The sequence below is a fragment of the Scomber scombrus genome, chromosome 3 (assembly GCF_963691925.1).
Source record: "Scomber scombrus chromosome 3, fScoSco1.1, whole genome shotgun sequence".
NCBI classification, from domain to species: domain Eukaryota; kingdom Metazoa; phylum Chordata; class Actinopteri; order Scombriformes; family Scombridae; genus Scomber; species Scomber scombrus.
Window position 1 is genome coordinate 22,903,741 of NC_084972.1, and position 23,480 is coordinate 22,927,220.

Here is a 23,480-nt window from a genome sequence, read left to right on the forward strand (position 1 = left end):
TGGTGTGTGTGTGTGTGTGTGTTTACTGAAGCTATTCCAGTAAAGCGTCTAGCCCAGGGACAGGGGAGAGCTGCCCCACACGGTAATTGAACCACAGATCCTGCTGGACCATTAGTCACAAGTCTTGGTCTGTCCAGAGCCTTTTATCGCTGTTGAATCAACACAAGCAGTGTGAATGAGAGCAGGTCAGTAATACAAATCCACAGCTATCATACTGTAGCAGTGCCATATATTCCTTTATACAAATCAGCTGCTACAGGTTCTCCATACCTGAGAAAAACTGCTTGAGGCTTTTTGTTTGCAGAAGTCACAAAAAACAGTTAGGCAACATGATGATACTGTGAGATGATAGCAATTTGTCCACAGTAAGAAATCTATTATTTAAATCTATTTACAAGATCTTGGTACACAGTGACACAGCTTCACTGAAGTGATACAGGGCAAATAAGAGTGGACCGATAAATAAACAGGTTTTAAACATATTCTTAGTTAAGTCAGATATGCCTCAAAAGCAAAAGGAAAGTAAGCTCCAAATATATTACTCAAACTGTCAGTCATAACCATCCATCTCAGTTCACAGACAGAGTGATTGATAATTACAAAAATTTCAGGTATGCTCAAAGCTCAGATAATTACTGGTTAAACTGTTGTTTACTTCTGAGATCATAAGACGGCTTGTTTTCTTGCCTGGTTTGGGTTACCATGTTCCCAGATATCAGCAGTACAGCTAGGCCCCCATATATCAGTTGATATATTGGCTGACATTAACTTACATATATATATTTGTATCAGCATATACAGTATGTTGGCCAGTGAAAAGAATAGTAGGCTACAGAAATGTCAAAGTTGTGTGTGAGGTAATTAAGAAAAGTATCTTCATTGTGTTTGTCCACCAGAGAGGACTGATGTCCAGCTCAGTAGATCAAAGACACCACTCTATAATAACCAAATTTTAAGGACCATTACCGAAACGATTTCATCTGTTTATGTAAAAAGAAAAATAAATACTATCAACCATTGTATGATTATCCATTTTCTTCAAGCATCAATATCAGCCTTAAAAAACAAATATTGGTCAGGTTCTTCTTTCAGCAGATAACATTATGATTAAAGTGTAATCATAAACAAAAAACAAAGCAACAAAGAAAAAACACTCAAGCTGTAATAAACACCACAAATCATTTTAATATTATTATCTTATTATCTCTGGTTGTGTTTGGCCATTGCAGCCAGTTATGCAAATCAATAGCATCAATTATTATGACATTAATGGATTTATAGATCATTTCACTGTGATAAATGTAGGTATTGAATTCTTAGGTTTTTAATTCACTGATTTCCCAGAAACATACTTTACCATCTAGTTTTTTGTCTTTAATTTTTTTTTCTTTTAATTTAAAAACAGTTGTATCATATGAAGCTCCTTCTGTTTACTTGTGGCTTCAGAGACTAAGATTTCTTAGATTTACATATTGTGTACACATGGAGAAATACTTTGTGAGTTTTCGATTATTAAATCTCAATTGCCACCACAGAAGTATGAATTCTATGTATTGTATTTCCACATTTTCACATTTATTAATATTATCAAGTGGATTTTACTTTATCTTATGTACATTTCATTTTCATGTTTTTATCTTCATTGTATGTCTTTTCATGTGAATCATGTGTGGTACGTATTTATTTTTTTGTAAAGTACTATAAGCTGCATTTATTTATATAATAGGTGCTATACACATTTATTACAGTTATTATGATCATTATTATTATTATTATTATTATTATTATTATTATTATTATTATTATTATTATTATTATTATTATATTGTGATTCATATCAATATGAAATATCAGTGTAACCCATCCCTACTAAAACATTACAACTTTTTCATGATTTCATTCTGTTCTACAAAATTTGAAGGAGAGACTTCAGCATTATGACCACATATGTATCTCTGTAGCATGCACAGATGGGTTTCTTTGAATTTACGGTCTAAATGTGGGCATCCGCAGTCACGGATGATGTCTATGTGTATGTGCACATCTGGGTGTTGACAGTGACCAAGTGATCAGCCACTGGGCAGTGCCCTGCAGGTGAGATGACCTGAGCTGGTACAGAGAGAAAGAGAGAGGAAAGAGGAATACGGCTGTCCTCAGTAATGTTCTCAGCCTGATGGAAAGACAGCAGGCAGGCAGACTGGTAGCCCAGAGAGATATAGGTCTTCTTACACCAGTGGATGGTATGACACCAATAACCGCAGTGGACACAATTGTCTGTGGAAAGACAATCCCGTGTTTCTCATTTCTGTTCATATCTAGTTTGATATTGGTTCTCGGAGTGTGAAACCAAGTTGAATGATGAAGGACCACAGTCTCTGGAGGAGGGCGAGCAAAGAGGAAAGAGAGAGAGAGAGAGAGTGTGTGAATGAATGCTTCGGACAGTTCTGGATGAGTGGAGACACTGACAGCTTCTCTCTCTTTTTGTCTGTCTTTCGCTCTTGTCTCCCTCTCAAAATATCATTACTGCTCTATTCAACTCCTCTTCATCTCCAGAGAGGGTTTTCTATGAAGTTCAGTACACACTAAGCAGTCGTTGGATTGATTAGGTTTCTATCTACAGTATACACCCGCCCCCATCTTGCTGCTCGTCCTGAGGAACAGAATGAGAGCAGGGCCGCTGGTCAGCACTCTGGTTTTTTGCGTCCAGATGGTGGATGTGAAAGATCCCAGTTAGGGGTCCCAATGCTGTGTCCTTGAAGCTGGGTGATTTATACACTGGCAAAGGCATCCAAAAGGCAGGAGAGGAGAAAACATGTTATACATTGTGTGCTTGAAAGTGTATGTTTATGTATTGTCTGCCTCTTGTGACATGCTGTTTCTTAGTTATTTTCATGTGATTAATACAACGGAATAGAGTCGTACTGGAGCACATCTAATAATACTACATATACTACCTTGTCGCTTCAGCCTCAGAAGCAGGTGTGTGTTTTTGTGTGTGTGTGCATAACCTTGAAGTGAACAGGGGAATGTCGCGGTGCCCTGCTGCCAGAGTCTCTGAGGGGTTTTATTCATTGGCACCTCCCACTGTTTTCTCTCCAATTAACTCTGCAATCAGCCCCAGTGAAGATAGTCCGCCCCAAGTCGGAGAGCCATGTATCCCCTCGCAAGTTTCAGCTTTGCCCTCGCTCAGCCTCACTCAGCCCCTAACGCATGGAGAGCATCCTTCACAGCAGGGGAGGAGCAGATATGGAAATGCTTAGTCTTTTCATCTTTGTCTAATCATCCTATTACATCCCAAAAGCGGACTGACTCAATCCAGGGAGAGAAACTGGAAGACTCTGTGTCTGGCAGCAAAATGAAAGGAAAGTGGGGAGGAGGGAAATATGGATGTTTCGAATTAAAGATGAGGGATGAAAGAAATTAAGGATGGAAGTATCTGGAACTAGCAATCATTTTGGTCATGTAGTCAGGGATGGATGGATGAATGGATGGATGCATGGATGGATGGATGGATGGAAGAAAGAAATAAAGTATAGAAGAATGGAAAGATGATGGTATTGTGGCAGAAAGGGATAAAGGGATGGAGGAAGTATAGGTTGAAAAAAGGAAGGAAGTATCAGGAGCTAGCTTATGATTCTAGCCATTTCATAGTCATATGTGGCTGGACAGATGATGGATGAATGGAAGGATGCAGGAAAAGTAAGGAGTAAAATAAAAAGAAGTATTTGGGGAGAGATGAGGAATGACAGAGCACATAAGGGGAGGAAAGATGTTGTGGTGAGAAAATTGATGATTGGAGGAATGGATTTAAGGTTTGGTAGATATTTAAGAATGAGAGAAGGATGGAAGTCTTAGAAGTTACTTATAATTCTGGCTGTATAGTCGTGGATTGGAGGGAAGGATGGATAGAGAAAAGGAGGGAAGTAGGAAATAAAGGGAGGATATTTAGAGAAATACTGTGTCATAGATTAATTAAGGAAGACATAATCAGGAAGTACTCATAATTCTTGTCATGCCATAGTCATGGATGGATGAAAGGATGGACAAAAGGAGGGAGGACATGAAAAGAGAATGGAGGGATGAAGAAATTAAGAAAGAATGGAGACATTGATGACAAATAAGAGATGGAAGAAATTTGAGGAGGAAAGATGGAAATAACAGGAGCTAGTCATATTGAGCTCATGAAGAATGAAATGAAGGAAGGATGGAGGGATGAAGAAATTAAGGAAGAAAGAAAGAATGTAGGGATAAAGGGGTTGAAAGAAGTTCAGGGTAGACGGCAGTGTCAGGAGCTCACAATTCTAGTCATGTCATAGACACGGATGGAAGCACGGACAAATGGTAGAAAGGAGGGAAGAAATAAAAGGAGTGAAATAGAGGGATGAGGATGGATGAGACATTGAGGAAAGGGTCGGGAGCTTGTCATAATTTTTCATACATCAAAGTCGTTGATGGGTGAATGGATGGATGGATGGAGAAATGCAACAAAGGGAAGGTATTGAGGGACAGAAGGAAGAAAATATAAGAAAAATGTCTTAATTCTATCCATGAATGGATGGATGGATGAAAGGATAAGCAATTAAGCAAGAAAGAGGACAAACGAGAGAAATGCTTGAAGCTATATACAGTACTTGAAAGCAAGCATGAAAATGTAAAAACTGTGATACCCAAAAAAAAAAAGCAGTGTATGTAATACACTAAAGCACACAGGACAAAGAACGAGACACAAACAAAGCCAGATTGAAATGAGATGAAATGGGTTGCAGGCAGCGTGACTGCAGGTGGCTGCAAAACTGGGAAGCGAACAGAAGGGAAAAAAAGCAGGTCTTTATTATGGTGAGTAACTTTGACATGCTCGCGTTGCGCCCAGTGCCAGTCCATCCGTCATCCAGCTCTCCTACTGATGAGCACTGGAAACAAATCTGAGGAAGCCGGGCTTTATTTTGCCGCCTGGGTGACTTGTCGGAGTCGTCACAGGCCCATGTGTCCCTGTATCCCTCCCCAACTGATGTCTCCCAGGCTCAGTTACACCCGCTGGGAATCTCTGCCTCTCTTCTCCCTCCTTTCTTCATCTCATCTATTCATTATGTAGATAGTTTTTTTTTTCCTTCCCTCACACCAGTCCCTTGTCTTTATTTTATTTTTTTTATCTCAAATGTTTCTGCTGTTTATCTGTTTGCAGAGTGTGTGTATATGCGCTTGATAAGTTGCGAAACACAGAGGGCATCAATCACTGTCACTTAGCTGCTCAAAACGTCACTCATGTTGCCAGAGCCTGAGTACCCCGCACCACCTCCGAACCTTTCTTGCTTAGTCTAACCTCGATGAATTTCAAACTCTTTCAATACATAAATCTATGAGAGAGAGAAAGAGTGAGAGAAGGCAGAGATGGTGGGGTGGGGGTGCTGTTGCAGGTGCTGAGGACAAGCGCTTTTGTGCTTTTGCAATCTGACTCAAATATATGTTTACACGTTTACAAATGAGAAATCCAAGAGCGCGACGTCAGTTCTCATATTCCCCATGCCCATGGCAGCCTGCCTGGAGCTGCAGCCCCCCTCCGGTAGCAGACTTCTGCAACAGTTATTTAGATGAATGATTAAAGTTAAGGCGCAGCAAGCAAGAGTCTCACCACTCTTATTTAAAGAAGAATGGAAGAGCTGTCATCTTTTGATGCATTGCCTGCCATCCCGCATGCAAACGAGACACCCTCACTCCACCAGTGCCGCCCAACTCCCCCTATCCTCCTTACTCTTCTCCTCCGTCCCTCCCTTCCTCCTAGATGTGTCCCAAAAGAGTTGCCTTGGGTTATTGATCAGGTGCTGTGGCATTGCCGCAGACATGTGGGAAGTCTGCCCACCCACCCGCCCAAGCAAAGACACTCCGGCATGCTGACCTGATGTGATCAGTAAGATAGGCGGAACAAGGGAGGACTACTGAACACAGTTGATCTATGGCCACTGAAGTCAGGCTCCTGAGAGCAAAATCCTCTAATGGCTTCATAGATAAAGCATACTGCGGATTGTATTAACTTCCCTTGTCTACCTTTGGGCAAGCAGTGTAGAGGGATGTTAGCAACACTGAATGCAGGATGTGCAACATTAGCAGTGATTTCACAGTCCAGTTTTGTAACTGATTTAAAGACTGATTATAGAAAGTAGTAGTGTAAAATATTCTGCATTCAGAGAATCAGGTAGTTGACAGAGCTACAATTTGTGACTTTAAATGTATTAGATTTTTTTAATGTTTCTATTTTGTCATTAAGAAAAAGTGATGCTTCAACTATTGATATTCAGTCATCATCTTATACATCAATACTCAAAATACTCACGCTGCTATAATACCCGTAGGTACTTTTTCCACATTATGACTAAAGAACAAATCAGTAACAATAACTACATTCTTTGTATACCCATCCAGCACATTCTGAGCAGCACAGGGCTAACCATTATTGACCTGATTCCTAATTTTTTATCATTATAATTTGTCTGTATGGGCATTCTGTGTCCTACTTTTAAAGGCCAAGATATACAGTCAGATATCTTAGTGTACCTTGAATCACATACAGAACATCTACCCTTTCTTCGTCATCCCATTACATTTTCCTAATGTGTTGAAATAGTGTGTTGCATATTCCTCTACATGTACCAGTGCTCAGAACAATCAGCCTGAAATTACCACAGATATTCTTGCTGGCAGTGTCAAATTTATTCATCCAAGTCCAAATGCTTGTGTAAAAATCCTCTTAAGACTTTTGCTGACTGCATGCAAGCTAGAATGGTGGCCTCAGCAAACAGGTCATTGTGAATCTCTCAGTTGGCTGTGTAACTTGGTTTGTGGATGAATTGTTTTATGCTGTTTTCTCCCTGGTTAGCTGGCTCCCCTGCAGATTGTATAATGGCACTTGGTTGCAGCTTTAGTCCAGTACCTTAGGAAAGGTCAATTTGGCCAATACCCTTGAGATTTCTACCTTGCTAGAGGCATGTATGTAGAGCTGCAGTAATTAGCCAATTAGCTGATTAATCATTTGGTCATTGAAAGAAAATTAATCAACCGCTATTCTGATCATTTATTAATCCTTTTCAGGCATTTTTAAGCAAAAATACCAAATATTTGATGGTTCCAGGTTCTCAACTGTGATGCTTTTTTGGTCTTAAATGATAGTAAATTGAATATTTGGGGGTTTTGACGTGTTGATTGAAAAAAATAAGACATTTAATAATATCACCTTGTGCTCTAGCATATTGTAATGGGTATTTTTCGCAGTTTTCTTTCAATTCATAGATTAGTCAATTCATCAAAAAATGAAATCAGTTCTGGAAAATAATGGTTATTTACATTAATAAATGAAAACTCCCACACGCATTTCTGGCACTGCTGCCCATTGTGCTGTAAGGGTTGTATGCTTATCTGGCAGCATTTCATGCCCACGTGGTGATCATCCAGTTTAATATCTTACATTGTCTCATAATCCCACCTTGTTTTGATTTTTACACAAGTAGTGGTGTCTGTTTATGGCAGTTAAGCTCTGTGAGTATATAGCTTTCCTTAATTCCCTTGTGCTGTACAGGCAGTAGACCAGTACTTTCTTTTACCCAACAAATGAAGGTATAAAAATTCATTTCATCATAGCTCTATTTTGTGGTCATGGCTGGCTTTGTTCCTCCTACATTTATGATTCACTGGACTGTGATCCTCTTGTGCACTGGAGTAGTTTACGGCTGAGTGTTGTAGCAGATGTGTGTTTAGATTATAATGGAAAGAGAGAATCTGCTTCAAGTATAAAATTTAACTACTTCAGTATTAATGAGTAAAAGGGATTGTGGGATTTTGGCAGTGTATTTTTAAACTCAGCAACATACTGTAGCTCTATGGTTGACAGCTAAGTGATCCAACTAAATTTCAAGAAAAGAGGGGAGTGTTTAAATACATGACTGCAGAATATTTTTATTTCCTCTGTATTGTTTTGCGGGTTGATTGATTTGCTTTTTAACAGTACAGGTATAAAGGTAGATGGGCCCATGTAGCTGAACATGTTCTTATAATGACCTCTGCTTCCACTGGATCTCTGTAACAAACTCTACAAGTAGAGATATTGAATTGATTGTGATAAGTAAATGGTAATAGTCATTAAAGATGATCATCTACCTTGCACAGAAATTCCAATATAAAAAACCCTTCTGAATGTTCAAGTTGGTTTGATTGTTAAATTTAAGATGCAAATTGATTAAACATAAAAATCTGTAAATAAATACAGCAAAACCTAACTCCCTGAAGAACCTTTAAAAGTTGAGTGTTTGTGATACTGCACATTTCGGATGTCTTGCTGCACTGGTGTTAACTCACATTTCACAACTGGGACTTTCTACATTTCCCTCTTAATCCAATCTTGTGGCATCTGCAGTATTTTGCAATATTGTCAGCATTTTATATATATCATAAATCCTCTTATGTAGACATCAGATGGCAGAGTGTACTGTTCTCATATCTTTCTTTCTTTCTTTCTTTCTTTCTTTCTTTCTTTCTTTCTTTCTTTCGTAGATGCTGGATGCAGCTTTTTTTGTTGTATATGCCACAAAATTCTGGCCTATGCGAAAAGTACAGATTCTTAAAAGTGAAACTTTTGCTCATCAACCAGAATACTTTTTAGATTTTGCCTGATACATGGAAAAAAGACTCCATCCCTTCTTTAACTAAAAATTATTTCAGAGCTGAGCTGGTCTTCTTGAAACAATATTGCAGATATTACTTCTCAAGAAACCTCTGATTATTCTCTATGGGGTGAATGATTCTCATTTTTGTCTTATTGCACTCAAATCTCAGTGTGTGCCGTATATATATTGTCTTTTTACCTTTTCTTTCTTTTTTTGCACTCTCCCCTCATATTGTCTTACAGTCCTCTCTGCTTTTTCTACACTGCTTCTCTTATTCGTTTTCTTCTTCTCCCTTACTGTGTTATCTGTCTCGGCTCCATTTCCTTGCTCCCTGATACTCCCTGACTCAGTAGCTTTCATTTTCATGATAATCCAGCGACACCACTGGACTGCGAAATCGCTTTCACAGCTTTCTCTCTCTCTCTCTCTCTCTCTCTCTCTCTCTCTCTCTCTCTCTCTCTCTCTCTCTCTCTCTCTCTCTCTCTCTCTCTCTCTCTCTCTCTCTCTCTCTCTCTCTCTCTCTCTCTCTCTTTCTCTCTCTCTGTCTCCGTCTTTTCTCCCCACTGGTTTATCTTTTTTCCTCCTGGCTTTATTTTGCTTTATGTAATTAAATGTCATTTTCACTTCTCCCAGTTTTTTGGAAGAAGGAAGAAAAGTTTCATTTTTTCATTATATGATCGTTGTCAAAACAGAGTGGAGTCACTGCTGGTAAAATTGAATTGTCTGAGCCACAGTACCATGCTACCAGCACTTAAACATGTTCAGTTCACCTTTCTTTGTGTTATTTGGTCATGGTGGCAACAGGCTAAGTAACATAGCCCGAATATTCTTCCTTTCAGTCATGTGCTACATTTTCAGGAGAAAGTGTTCGTAGGTCAGTTGGGGATGTAATCCCTGGGATGGAGCCTCTTTGTCTGCCCCAGGGTGCTACAGTAAATGAGAAATCCTCACCACTGTCTGTGTTGCCTTTGTGTCTTAATATTCCTGCCTCATGCCACAGGAAACCTGTCACCTGCCTGAAACGTGTTTTATTCATGTCATGAGTTGGTGCTAGTGTACCACCGATACTGTTTGTTCACCTGATTCAAACATGCATGTCTGTTGCTGATTGAAGCCTTTCGGATCTCCTGGTATAGCTCTTCCTGCCCTGCCTGTTGTGGGTGTGATTTCAGAGCTTTTATCATCTTTCAGTCATTACCTAGGGCAGAAACATAGATCAAATAGGAAAATGATAGCTTCCCCTCAATGCCCTGTGCCCTTGTCACTGCCACCATGGACAGTGCACCAATCTACCATTTGAAGTTGCGCTTCATCTCACCCTCAAATGTGACCAAGACTCCAAGATTGAACAGCACCAAATGTCTTGCAAGCTATAGGGGGAATAATCCTCTGTGTTGGAGCAGCAACAGATGTGGAGGTGCTGAGCCTCGTCGCAACCACTTTGCACTCAACTGCAAAAAAACTGCTCATACCTGCACTGGACTTCAAAGCTTAATGAAGCCAACTGAACTACATCATCTGTAAAAAGCAGAGATTAAGTCCTGTGGAAAACTATGACATTTTCAGTCACTGTGGTGTTCTTGAGCTCAGCTTCATCTAAACAAAATTGATATGTAATTTGTAAAAAAAAAAATAGGTTCAGCTCTATGTTCCCACAGCCCGATGTTCCCACATTTGTAACTTTTTTTTCAAAATAAGGCCCTATGTTTCAACAGGATTAGGGTTAGGATTAGGGTTCTATTTTACAACTGCATCCATTACATTCACCCCCCAAAATTTCCCCCACACTCGTCTGGGTCTACGGCACCCAGTGTCACACGTGAATCTTTTTGGCCCAAGTAGGAAACCAACCCCAATCTCCAGCATGATAATCAGGCATCAGCAGATTGGATAGAACTTCAACATTTAAAAGTTTTAAATTTGTGAAATTTGAAAATTCGGCTCCATAAGTCCCTGATTATGCCAATGCTCAAAGCCCATGTGCCATGCCGTATCAGATGGATTGGTCAAACCAATGAGGAGAAAAGCCAGGTCTACCTGATCTTGCGAGCGCAAAAAGACGGCCCAATCAGGACAGCGTTGTGCCCGCCCCAATGCTTAATTTGTTAAATTCTTTAATTTAATTCTTAAATTATTGCTCATGAGGGACTTTCACTCATAGCCTCACAGAGGTACCAGGACACCCCACATGTCTGTGGGATGGAGGGCTGTGGAAATAATCTCTTAGAAATGTGGGAACATAGGGCTATGGGAACAGAGCTGTGGGAACATAGGGCTGTGGGAACATAGGGCTGTGGGAACATAGACAGATTTATGTTGTTTTCTTTTAAAATTGGTGAAGGCATTTGAAGTAAACAGTGACTTCAGAGTAAAAACGTATGCAGCTTTAAGATTTCATACCCTGAGTTAGCATTCTCTGACTGCTCACAAATAATGTCTGGAAAACATTGGCCCATAGTCTGTTCATTGGATTCTTCTGAGAGGAAATATGAGGTAAAGCTGAACCAACCTGGAGAAAACTACTGTAAAGTAATTTATGTTACTAATCACAACAAGCAGTAAAGCAGTAGAAACATAAAGTAGCTGGCATCAGAGCTTGTGGTTTAAAGTGCGGTGGGAGTGGAACTGTACATTTGACTCTTCTCAGTGACAGCAGATCAATGCAGCCTGGAGCACAGATAGAAATGAATTGATTGTCACCAATAAAACTCCAATTAAACAAAGGAACAAGCCTGGGAGAGAGCTCCAAGACAAGCAGCTCTCATCTTCTCATCAGTCCTCTGGGAAGGATTGCAGGGCGGGAGGCAGGAGGAGAGGGAGTCGGATGTGGGCTGGGTAGCTGCTGAGCGAGGTCCATTTTCCTCTCAATACTCTCTCTATCAAGGTGGTGTGGAAGTTACACATGAATGTGAAAGTGAGCGAACTGCAGATTGAGGATAAGATACCCGATAGACAGGGAGAGTGTGAAAGAAAAAGAAAGCAGAGACAGAGGTATCCTTAATGAGGAAAAGGGATTGTCATGGCATGTGATAAATCAGGTTTCACCAGTCAGTTCTAGAGCTCATCTGACCTTCTCTTATTTAATAACTTGGTGTGAAGCCCCTCACTGTGCAGTCTGTGTTTTCTTTTTCTAAACCCCTCTCTACCTAGCTGCATGTGTGTCTCATACTCTTTTTCTGTCACTGAGCTACACTGATAATCTCCTCAATGAACAATTCTTACATTTCATTCTTGCATGTACGTACAGGTAGATTTATAAGCCTCCCATCTGAGCAGCAGCTAAAGATGCTTTTTGCTCATGTGAACCTCCAAATGAAGTTAAAGATGATTAATGTTCCCCATTCCTAGAAAATGTACAAGATATCCTTACACTCTCCTCTCCTCATCTTACTTCTCCACTAATAACATTTTCTTCACTATATCCCTCTATCTCCCAAGCTCTGTAATTCGATTATTCTTTCTTTGATTGTTCTGTTATCGAGTTGACTGTATCATACATATGTATAAGTCCACCATAATACTTATTCCATCTTCTGCTACAATTTCCTCCAGCATCCTACCAAACAGAAATCTCTTTCCTAAATGGAGGAAACACTAATGATATGTTGACATGTGTAAAGCTTCAATGTGGGTAACGTTGCAGGTTTGCAGACCCAAATGGCCACAAGAGGTTAAAGCATCCCCTCAAATCAGGTTTCCGACCTTTATTCTGAAGTTATTTTTAGGAGACTGGAGCTGGTTTGTCTTGTTAAAGTAGTCATGATTAATAAGGAGTGAGAAGGTAAAGCCTTGGTGGTGTGTAGAATGACAAGTGATCTGACAAGTGTTTCCTGTAAAGTACAGCGAAAAACTAATTTTCACCAGGAATTTCATATCCTCACAGCTAATTCTACCTCATCCTTTTCAGATTTAGTAAACAACATACACTGTGTAATACAATAATGACAAATAATGTCAGGAAAGACATGTAAGCAAAATTACTACACCAGTAGCAAAACATATTTCAAGACAGTTTAAAAAGACTTTTGCCAGTACTTTTCTCCGTTATTTATTGTGCTTGCATGCTTACATTTAAACAAAATGTCATTACAAAGCTTTCATATCTACAAATGAGCTTAGGGAGTCTGTTGTCGTTGCTACCCGCCCCGTTACATTGGTGTCAAATATGTAGCCTTAAATCTGAGTTTAAACCTATATATTGTGTTAGGAAGAGCATGAAACACAATTAATAAGATCACATGTACACATTATAGCCAAATGTAACAGTTGAGGTAATCTACCCCGCTTATATATACTTTTCCGACAAATAGATCTCCAGGTCTATATTTATATTCTACTGGAATATCTTTGCATGATTTACAATTCAAAAACAGTTTATTTTATCTCATACTGGCTTTCTATGCAGCTCCTTAGTTCAGCCTCTGTCTGAAACAGGCTGTTTTAGCTCCTATCTCTTTAAGGCCCCCCTTCTGATGAGCCTACTCTGTTCTGATTGGCCAGCTTTTAAAAAGCTACCACTTGGCAGACTTACAGCAGTTTCTGTGCTACATAAGCAAGCAGAACTTCTAATATTTCACTTATTTTTCTTGTTCTTCACTCAAAATGTCAACTTCTCAAAATATGCAAGTGGACAATACAAACAAGCCATGGAGAAACCTCAGCAGCAAAGGCTATGGAATGGACAGTCTTTTGTGGGGAAGGAAAGAACAACCTGATGTCATCATGAGGAGGAAGTAGGAGTAATATTGCAGAGCAGAGCAGGTTGAAGCCTGGGCTTTTGATTTGTAGAGACGATTTTTACATATGTTCACCTCAATGTTTGGAACTTGGAACATGTTTAACACAGACATCAGACATCATAACAGTATAAAAATAACAAAAACTCACAAAAAGCATCTTACATCCCCTTTACACTGTATCTAACTGTGATGGAAACTATGGAACTAAAATCTGTTTTGCATAATACCATTCACCAAAGAGCATACATTGTAATGTGTATTGCTGTCATTCTTAATCTTATGATTGTGTTAGTAACAAAACTTCTTCTTGCTTAAGTTCCTTTCAACTGTAACGCACAAGCCTCTCCAGTTATATTTCTCAGAGTGTGAATGTAGTGTGCTGTGTGTTTGCATGTATGGGTGCATCAATGTGTACCTACATTCATCACTTTTTCATCACCCCATCAACTTCTCTCTGGCTATTGCTACAAAAGTTACTTCTTACTCTTTGTAACCTAAATGAATAGAGGGCGAGGAGGAAGAAAAGTGTGAAGCTGTATTTTTCAAAGCGTCAATCTTTCACTGGTTGCGGCAGCCTGACGTGACCTTATAGCAAACATCCGCTATTTTGCAAAAAGTCTATAGCTTATGGATTTCATGTCACAAGAAAACATTTGATATTTCTTCTAAGGAATCCTCACCCTTTAAATGGATTTACTGTCAAGCACAAACAATTTCATATTTATGCTAATAGAAAGTCCATTGGTTTCTGTTGGCATTTTATTACTTTCATGCCACAGAAGAAGAAGCCCTCTCTCCATACTCTTCTTTTCCTATTCAATCGATATTTGTTAAAGTTGCTGACTGTGTACAGTTTGTGTTTTCCCCCTCAGAAAGACTTGCAGCAAACTCAGACCCCAACATAAAATCATCTTAAGGGGGATATGCTTGATACAGTTGACCCTAAAGGTTAGTTTGAGGTTCATGGCGTGATGCTGCTCCTGAAGATGTTTAAGGATTATGATGATGGTGCTAGTTTGAGCTCTGTTCCATCAGCAAGAGAAATGATTAGGATTGCACCAGCAGAGTGTTAGCCTGACAGATGGCAACACATGGAGCTAGCTGACAGCACTGCTGACAGCGCATTCACAGGAAGTCCCCATCTTGCATGCACTATATACACTGTTTGTTGCTATATGTATTCTGATGTTTTTCTGCCACCAACTGTAACTTATTCCTACCTGTCACCCGCAAAGTCAACTCACATTACCGATTCACAAACTTAAAATTGTAAGACCACTGCATCGGCCTCCTCTCATGGCATCAAAGGGAGTCAGGGTCTAGTTAAAAAAAACAAAAAGCAAAAAAACCTTCAGTAGGTCATTATCCAAGTCACTAGTCATTTATCAACACCTTCCTTTTTTTGTAATTCATTCCTCCAGTGGTCAATGAACTTTCAGTTATTTTCCCCCTCAATCAATTTAGAAATCAGCTCTGCAGGCACGTTAATGAATGGCCAACAGAAATAGATGCATTAATTGAATGACTGAATACATTAGGAGCTGTATTGAGTGATGCACTGTTGCCTCTACGAATAGCAATATGGAGTTATTAGGTTCAGTGATTGATGAAAGAGGAGGACAGCTTTGGCACAAACCTGTCGGTTCCACTGCCCCAGACAGAAATGAAGGGAGACAGAAAATATCCTCACATGAGTAGACACACATATCTATGAGGGGCCGTTTAGGAAATAATTCATGGTTGCTCTCACATGTTACATCATACTCTCTTACAAACACTAGTATAGTCACGCACACATACTATCATACTCTCTCACATACACTACTATAGTCACACACACTTACTACTATAATTACACACACACACACTTACTATCATACTCTCTCACATACACTACTATAGTCACACACACTTACTACTATAGTTACACACACACACACACACACACATACTACTATAATTACACACACACACACTTACTATCATACTCTCTCACATATACTACTATAGTCACACACACTTACTATCATACTCTCTCACATATACTACTATAGTCACACACATACTATCATACTCTCTCACATATACTACTATAGTCACACACACTTACTATCATACTCTCTCACATACACTACTATAGTCAGACACACTTACTATCATACTCTCTCACATACACTACTATAGTCACACACACTTACTATCATACTCTCTCACATACACTACTATAGTCACACACACTTACTATCATACTCTCTCACATATACTACTATAGTCACACACACATACTATCATACTCTCTTACACGCTATTATGGATGGAACAACATGATAGTGAATGTATGAGCGAATAATATGCGATGTGTGCGAGTATAGTAGTATGTGTGAGAGAGTTTGATTGAAAAGGAAGTCAACTTGAATTCCCAGTTTCTGATTGGCTCATCGCGGATGTAGGTACCGGATGTCCTACTTTCCAGCGGGATCTCAAGGACAATGTCCCGCCTCCTCTAAGATGATGAATTTGCATGGATGCTAACATCTGAAAATGGTCGACCGGGACCGTGTCAATGAGGCAATTGGACTTTTTTTTTGCCATTAAGGTTAGCTTGAGAGGATCCGCTCTGCCCTCATACACCTGATGCTCCAGGTCTGAAGGCCCGCCGCATTTCCTCATCGACCGCGCTACGTGAGGGGCTGTTGATTACTATGAGGGGCCGTACAAGCCATAATTCATTCTGGCCCTCTCACACACATACATTCTCCTTTCACATACATATATTTTCACTCTCACACACATACATTCTCCTTTCACATACATATATTTTCACTCTCACACACACACATTCTCCTTACACATACATATATTTTCACCCTCACACAGACACATACATTCTCCTTTCACATACATATGTTTTCACTCTCACACACATACATTCTCCTTTCACATACATATATTTTCACTCTCACACACACACATACATTCTCCTTACACATACATATATTTTCACTCTCACACACATCCATACATTCTCCTTTCACATACATATATTTTCACTCTCACACACACACATACATTCTCCTTTCACATAAATATATTTTCACTCTCACACACATACATTCTCCTTTCACATACATATATTTTCACTCTCACATACATACATTTTCCTTTTACATACATATATTACTTATAGTATGAAAATGTATAAATATGAGAGTGAAAATATATGTATGTGTGAGTGAAAATATATGTATGTGCAAGGAGAATGTATGTGTGTGAGAGTGAAAATATATGTATATGCAAGGAGAATGTATGTGTGTGACAGTGAAAATATATGTATGTGTAAGGAGAATGTATGTGTGTGAGAGTGAAAATATATGTATGTGAAAGGAGAATGTATGTGTGTGAGAGTGAAAATATATGTATGTGAAAGGAGAATGTACGTATGTGAGAGGGCCAGAATGAAATATGGCTTGTACGGCCCCTCATAAATCAGCCCTGTGAATAACCACCTAGGTTGTGGATTAAAGGCAGAAAGCTGTCTGAACAAACAAAGGCGTGCATCCACTATCTTACATGCAGTTGTTTTGCTCTCTGGAGCAACTCTGACAACAAAATTAAAGTGTGTTAACAAAAATAGATGGTTTTGTTTTCTTGAATTCAGGAGATGAAACATTGCAACATCTAACAACTTGGATCCTCGTGGAAATAAAAAAAATCATGGTGAGGTAAAAAGATCTCTATGGAGTAGTGACCTTTACAGCATTTAAGATTATAATCATATTTGTAAAATGAAATGGGACACAATGGAATAATTTTAATATTACGTATATTAGGTTTTGTCCAGATTGTTGCAAGATTGGACTGGACTTTCATTCTAGGTAATTTAGCATCTCTGTTCTGTTCAGCATGACTTACAGGGGAAGAGACCCATCAAAATGTAATTGCAGGTTGCTGGTTCAACTTCCAATACTGACAGCAGAGTGTATTCCAGTTTTGAGCAGCGATAGGAAGGAAGCTAATACTACATTGACTGCATGGTGCTCAATATTTCTGTTATGTGCCTTTGGGCATGACTCTGAACTCTAACACTGGGCGATGCCAGACAGATACTGTATGGTGTATAGCAGATTTAAAAATTGGGCCCAATTTCCACCGGATTGGTCTTTTGACGTTGATTTTGAGCGGGGCTCCGATGCCTGGCTGTTGGATGACCTGATTCTGGCATGTCAGAAATTTTGGTCAAAATATCTGTTAGCAACTGTAGTGAGCTTATTTTAATGTTATTGAAGTCATACACAGTTGCCCATAAAGTTAGAATAATTCTGTTGTCAGACACATTCCTCTTTTTATTTTCTATTTGTACACATCAGTAATCACCTTTGACCAGGTGCAATGAGATTGATCAATACAATTTTGAAAATATATACTCTTTATCTATCAAGAATAAATCCAATTTTCACAATCATTTCATGGAAAGATGTAAAAAATATTTTATTCCAACTTTATGGGCGACCGTGTATGTTACACATAGTGGCTAACTCTGTGTTTGTGGCTATTTATTTTTCTTTTTTCTTCTTGCATTCTTTTCAAACTGCAATTTCCTTTCTCTTTTCAACAGCATTTTGAGGATGTAATCATCTTGTTTGAATAAAACTATTGGAATTGTCAGTGTACAAACTCTGTACAGTAAGAATATAAGGCTTTTTGACTGTGCAAAAAGGCCCATTAAAACATGTAGTGCCACTTAATGCAACATAAAAGATTGATAAAAGTGTACATTTGGGGAAAAAATATGCATATTTATTGGGATTATTGGGTAACTGTGTGGATACATGAAAAGACATTTAATAGCCTTCGGCACATTAATAAAGTTGTCTTCCTTATTTCTGTTTATTTCTCCTTCAGGTCCAAGGGTTGGAGAAGCAAGTGGACTTCTCAGACCTACGCCCAGTGGGGTCAGTGATGAAGCCTCTTCCATACGGCATAGGTGGAGGCACTGTAGGTGGAGCAACAGGAGGAGTGGTTAAGCCTCCATACCAAACCCACATCCTCTCCACTTCCATCGACCAGACGCCCATGAAATCTAAGCCTCCGACCTACAATTTCTATAACCCATACGACTCGGCCCGGAACCAGTCCCTGCTCCTGGACCAGACAGGCTACCGCTCCAAGCGCAAGCCCTCACTAAAGACAGCCATGAAGACCAAGAAGATCTTTGGCTGGGGAGACTTCTTCTTCAATGTCAAGACCGTAAAATTCAGTTTGTTGGTGACGGGGAAGATTGTGGACCACATCAATGGGACGTTCACCGTTTACTTTCGCCACAACTCGACCAGCCTGGGGAACGTGTCGGTCAGCATCGTGCCGCCAACTAAAGTGGTAGAGTTTGAGGTCATCCAGCAGCCGCAACTGCACCCTCACACCCAGCAGGCTGTCCAGATCCAGGAGACCCAGCAGTCCACCATCGACCCCAAAGAGGTAAAGACCTTTAACTGTCGGGTGGAGTACGAGAAAACCAACAGATCCAAGAAGCCCAAACCTTGCCTGTATGATCCGTCTCAGACCTGCTTCACAGAGCACACCCAGTCCCACGCTGCCTGGCTCTGTGCCAAACCCTTCAAGGTGATCTGCATCTTCATCTCTTTCTTTAGCATTGATTACAAGCTGGTTCAAAAAGTGTGTCCGGACTACAACTTCCAAAGTGAGCACCCTTACTTCGGATAAGTAAGTGAGACTGAACTGAAAAGAGAAAAAAAAAAGAGACAATGATGATGACAAAGATAATGGTGATGATGATGATAATGATGGAAATGATAGTCATATTGATTACAATGAAGATGCAGGGGACAGTTTTTTTGCCTCTTAACTGCTGTGAATTGTGGATTTAAATCAAGTATAATCAGAGTTATGGATGGTTAGGATGCGGCTGATTTCTGACCTTTTTTCCCAACTTTGTATCTGTTAACTTCTGTTTATATTTGATTTTTATTTCTGTAAATAATGTACTCAACCTCAGCACACTTGTTTTTAGATATTTATTTCTCAGTGTTATTACCTTTTTCAGTTGGAGAACTGTTGAAAACAGCTGGAATCAGTATGCCCTCCGAGTAAGAAGTGATCCTCTGAGGCGGCTGCGCTATGTCATCACAGTACAGCAGCCGTAATGTTATGGTAGACTGACTGTTAATCATCCTCTCAGCTCTACGTTTCAATCCCTGGATATAAGAGAGTTATATGTATGAGAAATGCTATGCTGGATATGCATACAATATACTGTATGAAAAAGCACATTAAAATCTCTTAAACTGTCTGTCTGTTACTTGGTGAATGTGTTCATTCTGAGCTAGAGGCACATTTGCAGGCGACGAACTGTGCAGAATATTCACGTTATCTAACTCAGCAAGGACACTATTATGAATTAAGTTACATTTCATTCTGATTAAGAATTCATGCCCAAGCTTTCTGTGAAGATATCTAATTTTAATTTTATAAAATATATTGAAGGAACATTTGTTACAGATGGAATTTCAACATGAAAACCAACCGTGAAAAATTCTTAAGATGGTGATAATGTTTGCCTCCTTTTGAGGGAGTTGGTATGTACAGTAATTGAATCCGAGGGAAGTATCTGATATCATTTTTAATTACATTTACTCTGAAACGAAAAAAAAGAAAAGAAAATAACTGTTATATTGGAGGTAATATGAGTGACAGATTTCTGTTGGATCTTGTAAGCAAAGGAAATTTTCTTGCACACCTGTGCAAACATTTTTCAGTTGCACCTAAACCTCCAGGTGGCTCCCTCACATTTTATTGGCTACTATATTACTGGTGCCACCATTACAATTTCAGCTGCCTAATAATATTTGCTTTGTCATAGCTTTACTTATACTCAAAATATGAGCTTATGGGAAAATAAAGCATCATGGCATCACCCAAATATATATTTATGCAACCAGAATTGAGGCTAAAACTGAGCACAATCAACTCACCCTTGATTAAATTAAACAAACATCTCAAGCATCAACACTCCTCCTGCTATCTCAGTCTGTCTCTTTCTCTCTCACTTATTCACAGACTCACTTTTTTGCTGTCCCAGCACAGAGTCATTGGTCTTTGCTCTGTACACTTTTAATATGATAATAATGGTGATCACAATTTCCTTAGAAAACACACAGTCGATGCTAATTGCATCTTCATCTCACTCTGACTCGATACCCTCTTATGTTCTTGATCAATGACATTGAGATGAAGGTCCAGGGAGGTCCATGTATCTTTTTTGCAGACAGTGGGGACACAGAGATTGATGGACTCGCCGCAACCCAGATTCTCTGGAGTTCCCATCTTTGTTACACAGATTCTGTACAGTGGTCTGGTGATGAATCACAGATGCAAAGCAACACATGAATCCTTATGTGCTGCTTTGATTTTACATGTGATTGCATGTTTGTGTGAGTGAGTGAGTGAGTGCGTGTGTATGTGTGTGATTTTGACTGTACTTATGTATGCCTCTGTGTGTGTCTGTGTGTTTCCCTAAATTTCAATAAAACTATGTAGTAAACTATACTGTATGAACGAATATATACAATAGTATTAAAGATTTAATGAAAATGTGTAGTAAACTACTGTGTGAACGATAATATTCAATAGTATTAAAGATTGTAATACCTCACAACAGCATAGCATCACACATGGATCATATGGTACAAAAGATAAAGTTTGTGGACTATAAAAACCTTGACTTCAGAGTCTAATAAGAGCAGCAGTTTGGAGATACTGAGCCCACTTGGGTCCACAAATGTCCTGGAGAAACATCTGATGTCAAATACCTTTGAAAGAAAGCTTTGTAAATTCTTCCATTTCCATTACTCTTCAAATACAATATAGGCTTTTCCAAACCCTGTCATACAAATTCATTGGCATAACAAACCCAACCCATTTAACCTGACCCTTTTATACAATGAGTTTTACATTGATCAATTTGGTGTGAGTTACAGCCCATTCACTGATGTATAGGTAGTAATACTTGTAATCTCTTTTAACATCACGCAACAATACAATATTACATACACAACATTTTTCCGTAAAAACTATGTTGCCAGAATTGTTTATACTTGCCCAAAACTTGAAAAATATTGTATTCTTCCATTCAGCTTTTTCTATAACAGATTATTGGCAGACTACAAAAAGCACCATGTACTAGTAAGTAAGTACTTGTTAGAGAATAAATCAGTGTTTTCCAACCTTTTTGGCTTTTGATATCTTACAAAAAGCAGTGTGTAGTCAGGGTCACATTTCAGATGTCTATGAGTTGTTAACAGCTTCACCCTCTACACTTATCACATGGTTTAATTTTAATAATTGTTCAAATGATCCGATGTTTCATCAAAAATCAAAGATTAGAGGAAAAAGTCAAAAGAATTAAAGCAGATTTGTGTATCAGAGCCTTTTCTTCTTTCTCTCCCATTAATCATTTCAGGACCCCTCACATTGATCTGGTGACCCTTTGGAGGGCTCAACCCCTAGGCTGGGAATCACTGGACTCAATTAGTTTACTGTCTATAAAGTAGTTTAATCTAGCTCCACCTCCAGCAGCTACAACAGTAACATGGTGCTTACAGACTGATGCTTCAGTAATAACAATCTAATGATGACAGTCAGAGGGACAAGTTAGTACAATGTCAATTTTGCTGCTAATACTTAGCTTATGTGACTTTTACTTGCACTGGAGTATTTTTAGATCTGAGCACTTCTTCCACCACTGCTGGTAACCAGTTTGAACAAACAGACTGAAGAGTCTGACAATAAAAGGCACACTCACAGACAATTAGTCAACGACTGACCTGTCTTATGATGTCTTGAGGCTCCACCAGAACAACAGGAGAAACTCGGTCAACACATAGGAGCATGCAAATTCCTTAAAGGAGCCAAGGGCTCAGATTCAAGCCAAGAACCTTTTTGTTGTGTACCACAAGTACCTAAACTGGTTAAAATGTACTATTAGATTTATCTTCAAAGCTATGAGAGTGCACTTTTACATGTCCATGAACAATTCATTTCACATCTAAATGCAAAACTTGAAAATAGGCTATGTGATTCAAGGTAATAAGTGTTTGTATATAGCAACAAAGACAAATGAATTGAAACAAACTCAATTTCAATTTCAATGCTTTTATTGTCATTGCACAGCATCACAACAAAATTGTGTGTCCCCAGTGGCTGATAATATATAAAATCAACAACAGACAACATACATAAAACAACAGACAATGAGACACATACAATACAAACACAGTGAATGATTTAATTAACAAAACATAAAATAGTCTACGCGTATAGTATAGTATGGTCAGTGTTGGGGAGTAACTAGTTATATGTAACGGCGTTACGTCATTTAATTACATAATAAATGTAACTGTAATCCACTACAGTTACTGAGAAAAAATGTGTAATTAAATTACAGTTACTTATAAAAATGTTGATGATTACAAAGGGGGTTTTAATTCTTTAAAATCAATACAGTTTTATATTTTGTAAATAAATCATGATGTGGGCTCATTTGGAACACACATTGGCTTAAATGATGTCACAGCACCAATTTAGCCCATGCCAGACTTTTGACTTTTTTCATAAAATATCTTGAATTTGAATTTCATTGAATTTCCCCTCGGGATGAATAAAGTAATTTTGAATTTGAATTTTGAATTTGAAATAAATCTTGCTTTATAAGAAATGATCTCCCTTATACATCATGTCAGTATCCATAAAAAACATCTGAACTTAGATTTTGGTAGGCTTAATGGGTACACTTACCCCAAAAGTTGAAAACACTTAGAAAATTTGAAAAGTAATCACAAAGTAAATACATGTAATACGTTACATTGCTTTGATTAAGTAATTGAAATAGTCACATTACTTATTACATTTTAAATAGGGTAACTAGTAATCTGTAACCTATTACAATTCCAAAGGTATAGTGCAGTAGTTTTACAGCAGCCACATTGTTGTCTTGCATAATCGCCTTACGTTGGCCTACATTTCCCATTAGCCCTTTCGGCAGCACTACGTAACCAGCCGTTGCCAACAACTTCAA

At 38.8% G+C, this 23,480-nt stretch overlaps 1 protein-coding gene across 1 annotated transcript in view; it reads left to right on the forward strand.

The window, feature by feature from the left end:
• The window catches only part of LOC134006331 (uncharacterized), a 53,065-nt gene extending 33,954 nt beyond the window's left edge, over positions 1 to 19,111 (forward strand). The window contains exon 4 of the mRNA XM_062445420.1: positions 18,293 to 19,111. Within this exon, the coding sequence (XP_062301404.1) occupies positions 18,293 to 19,111 (819 nt within the window). The remainder of the gene's footprint in view (positions 1 to 18,292) is intronic.
• The last annotated feature ends 4,369 nt before the right edge of the window (positions 19,112 to 23,480 follow it).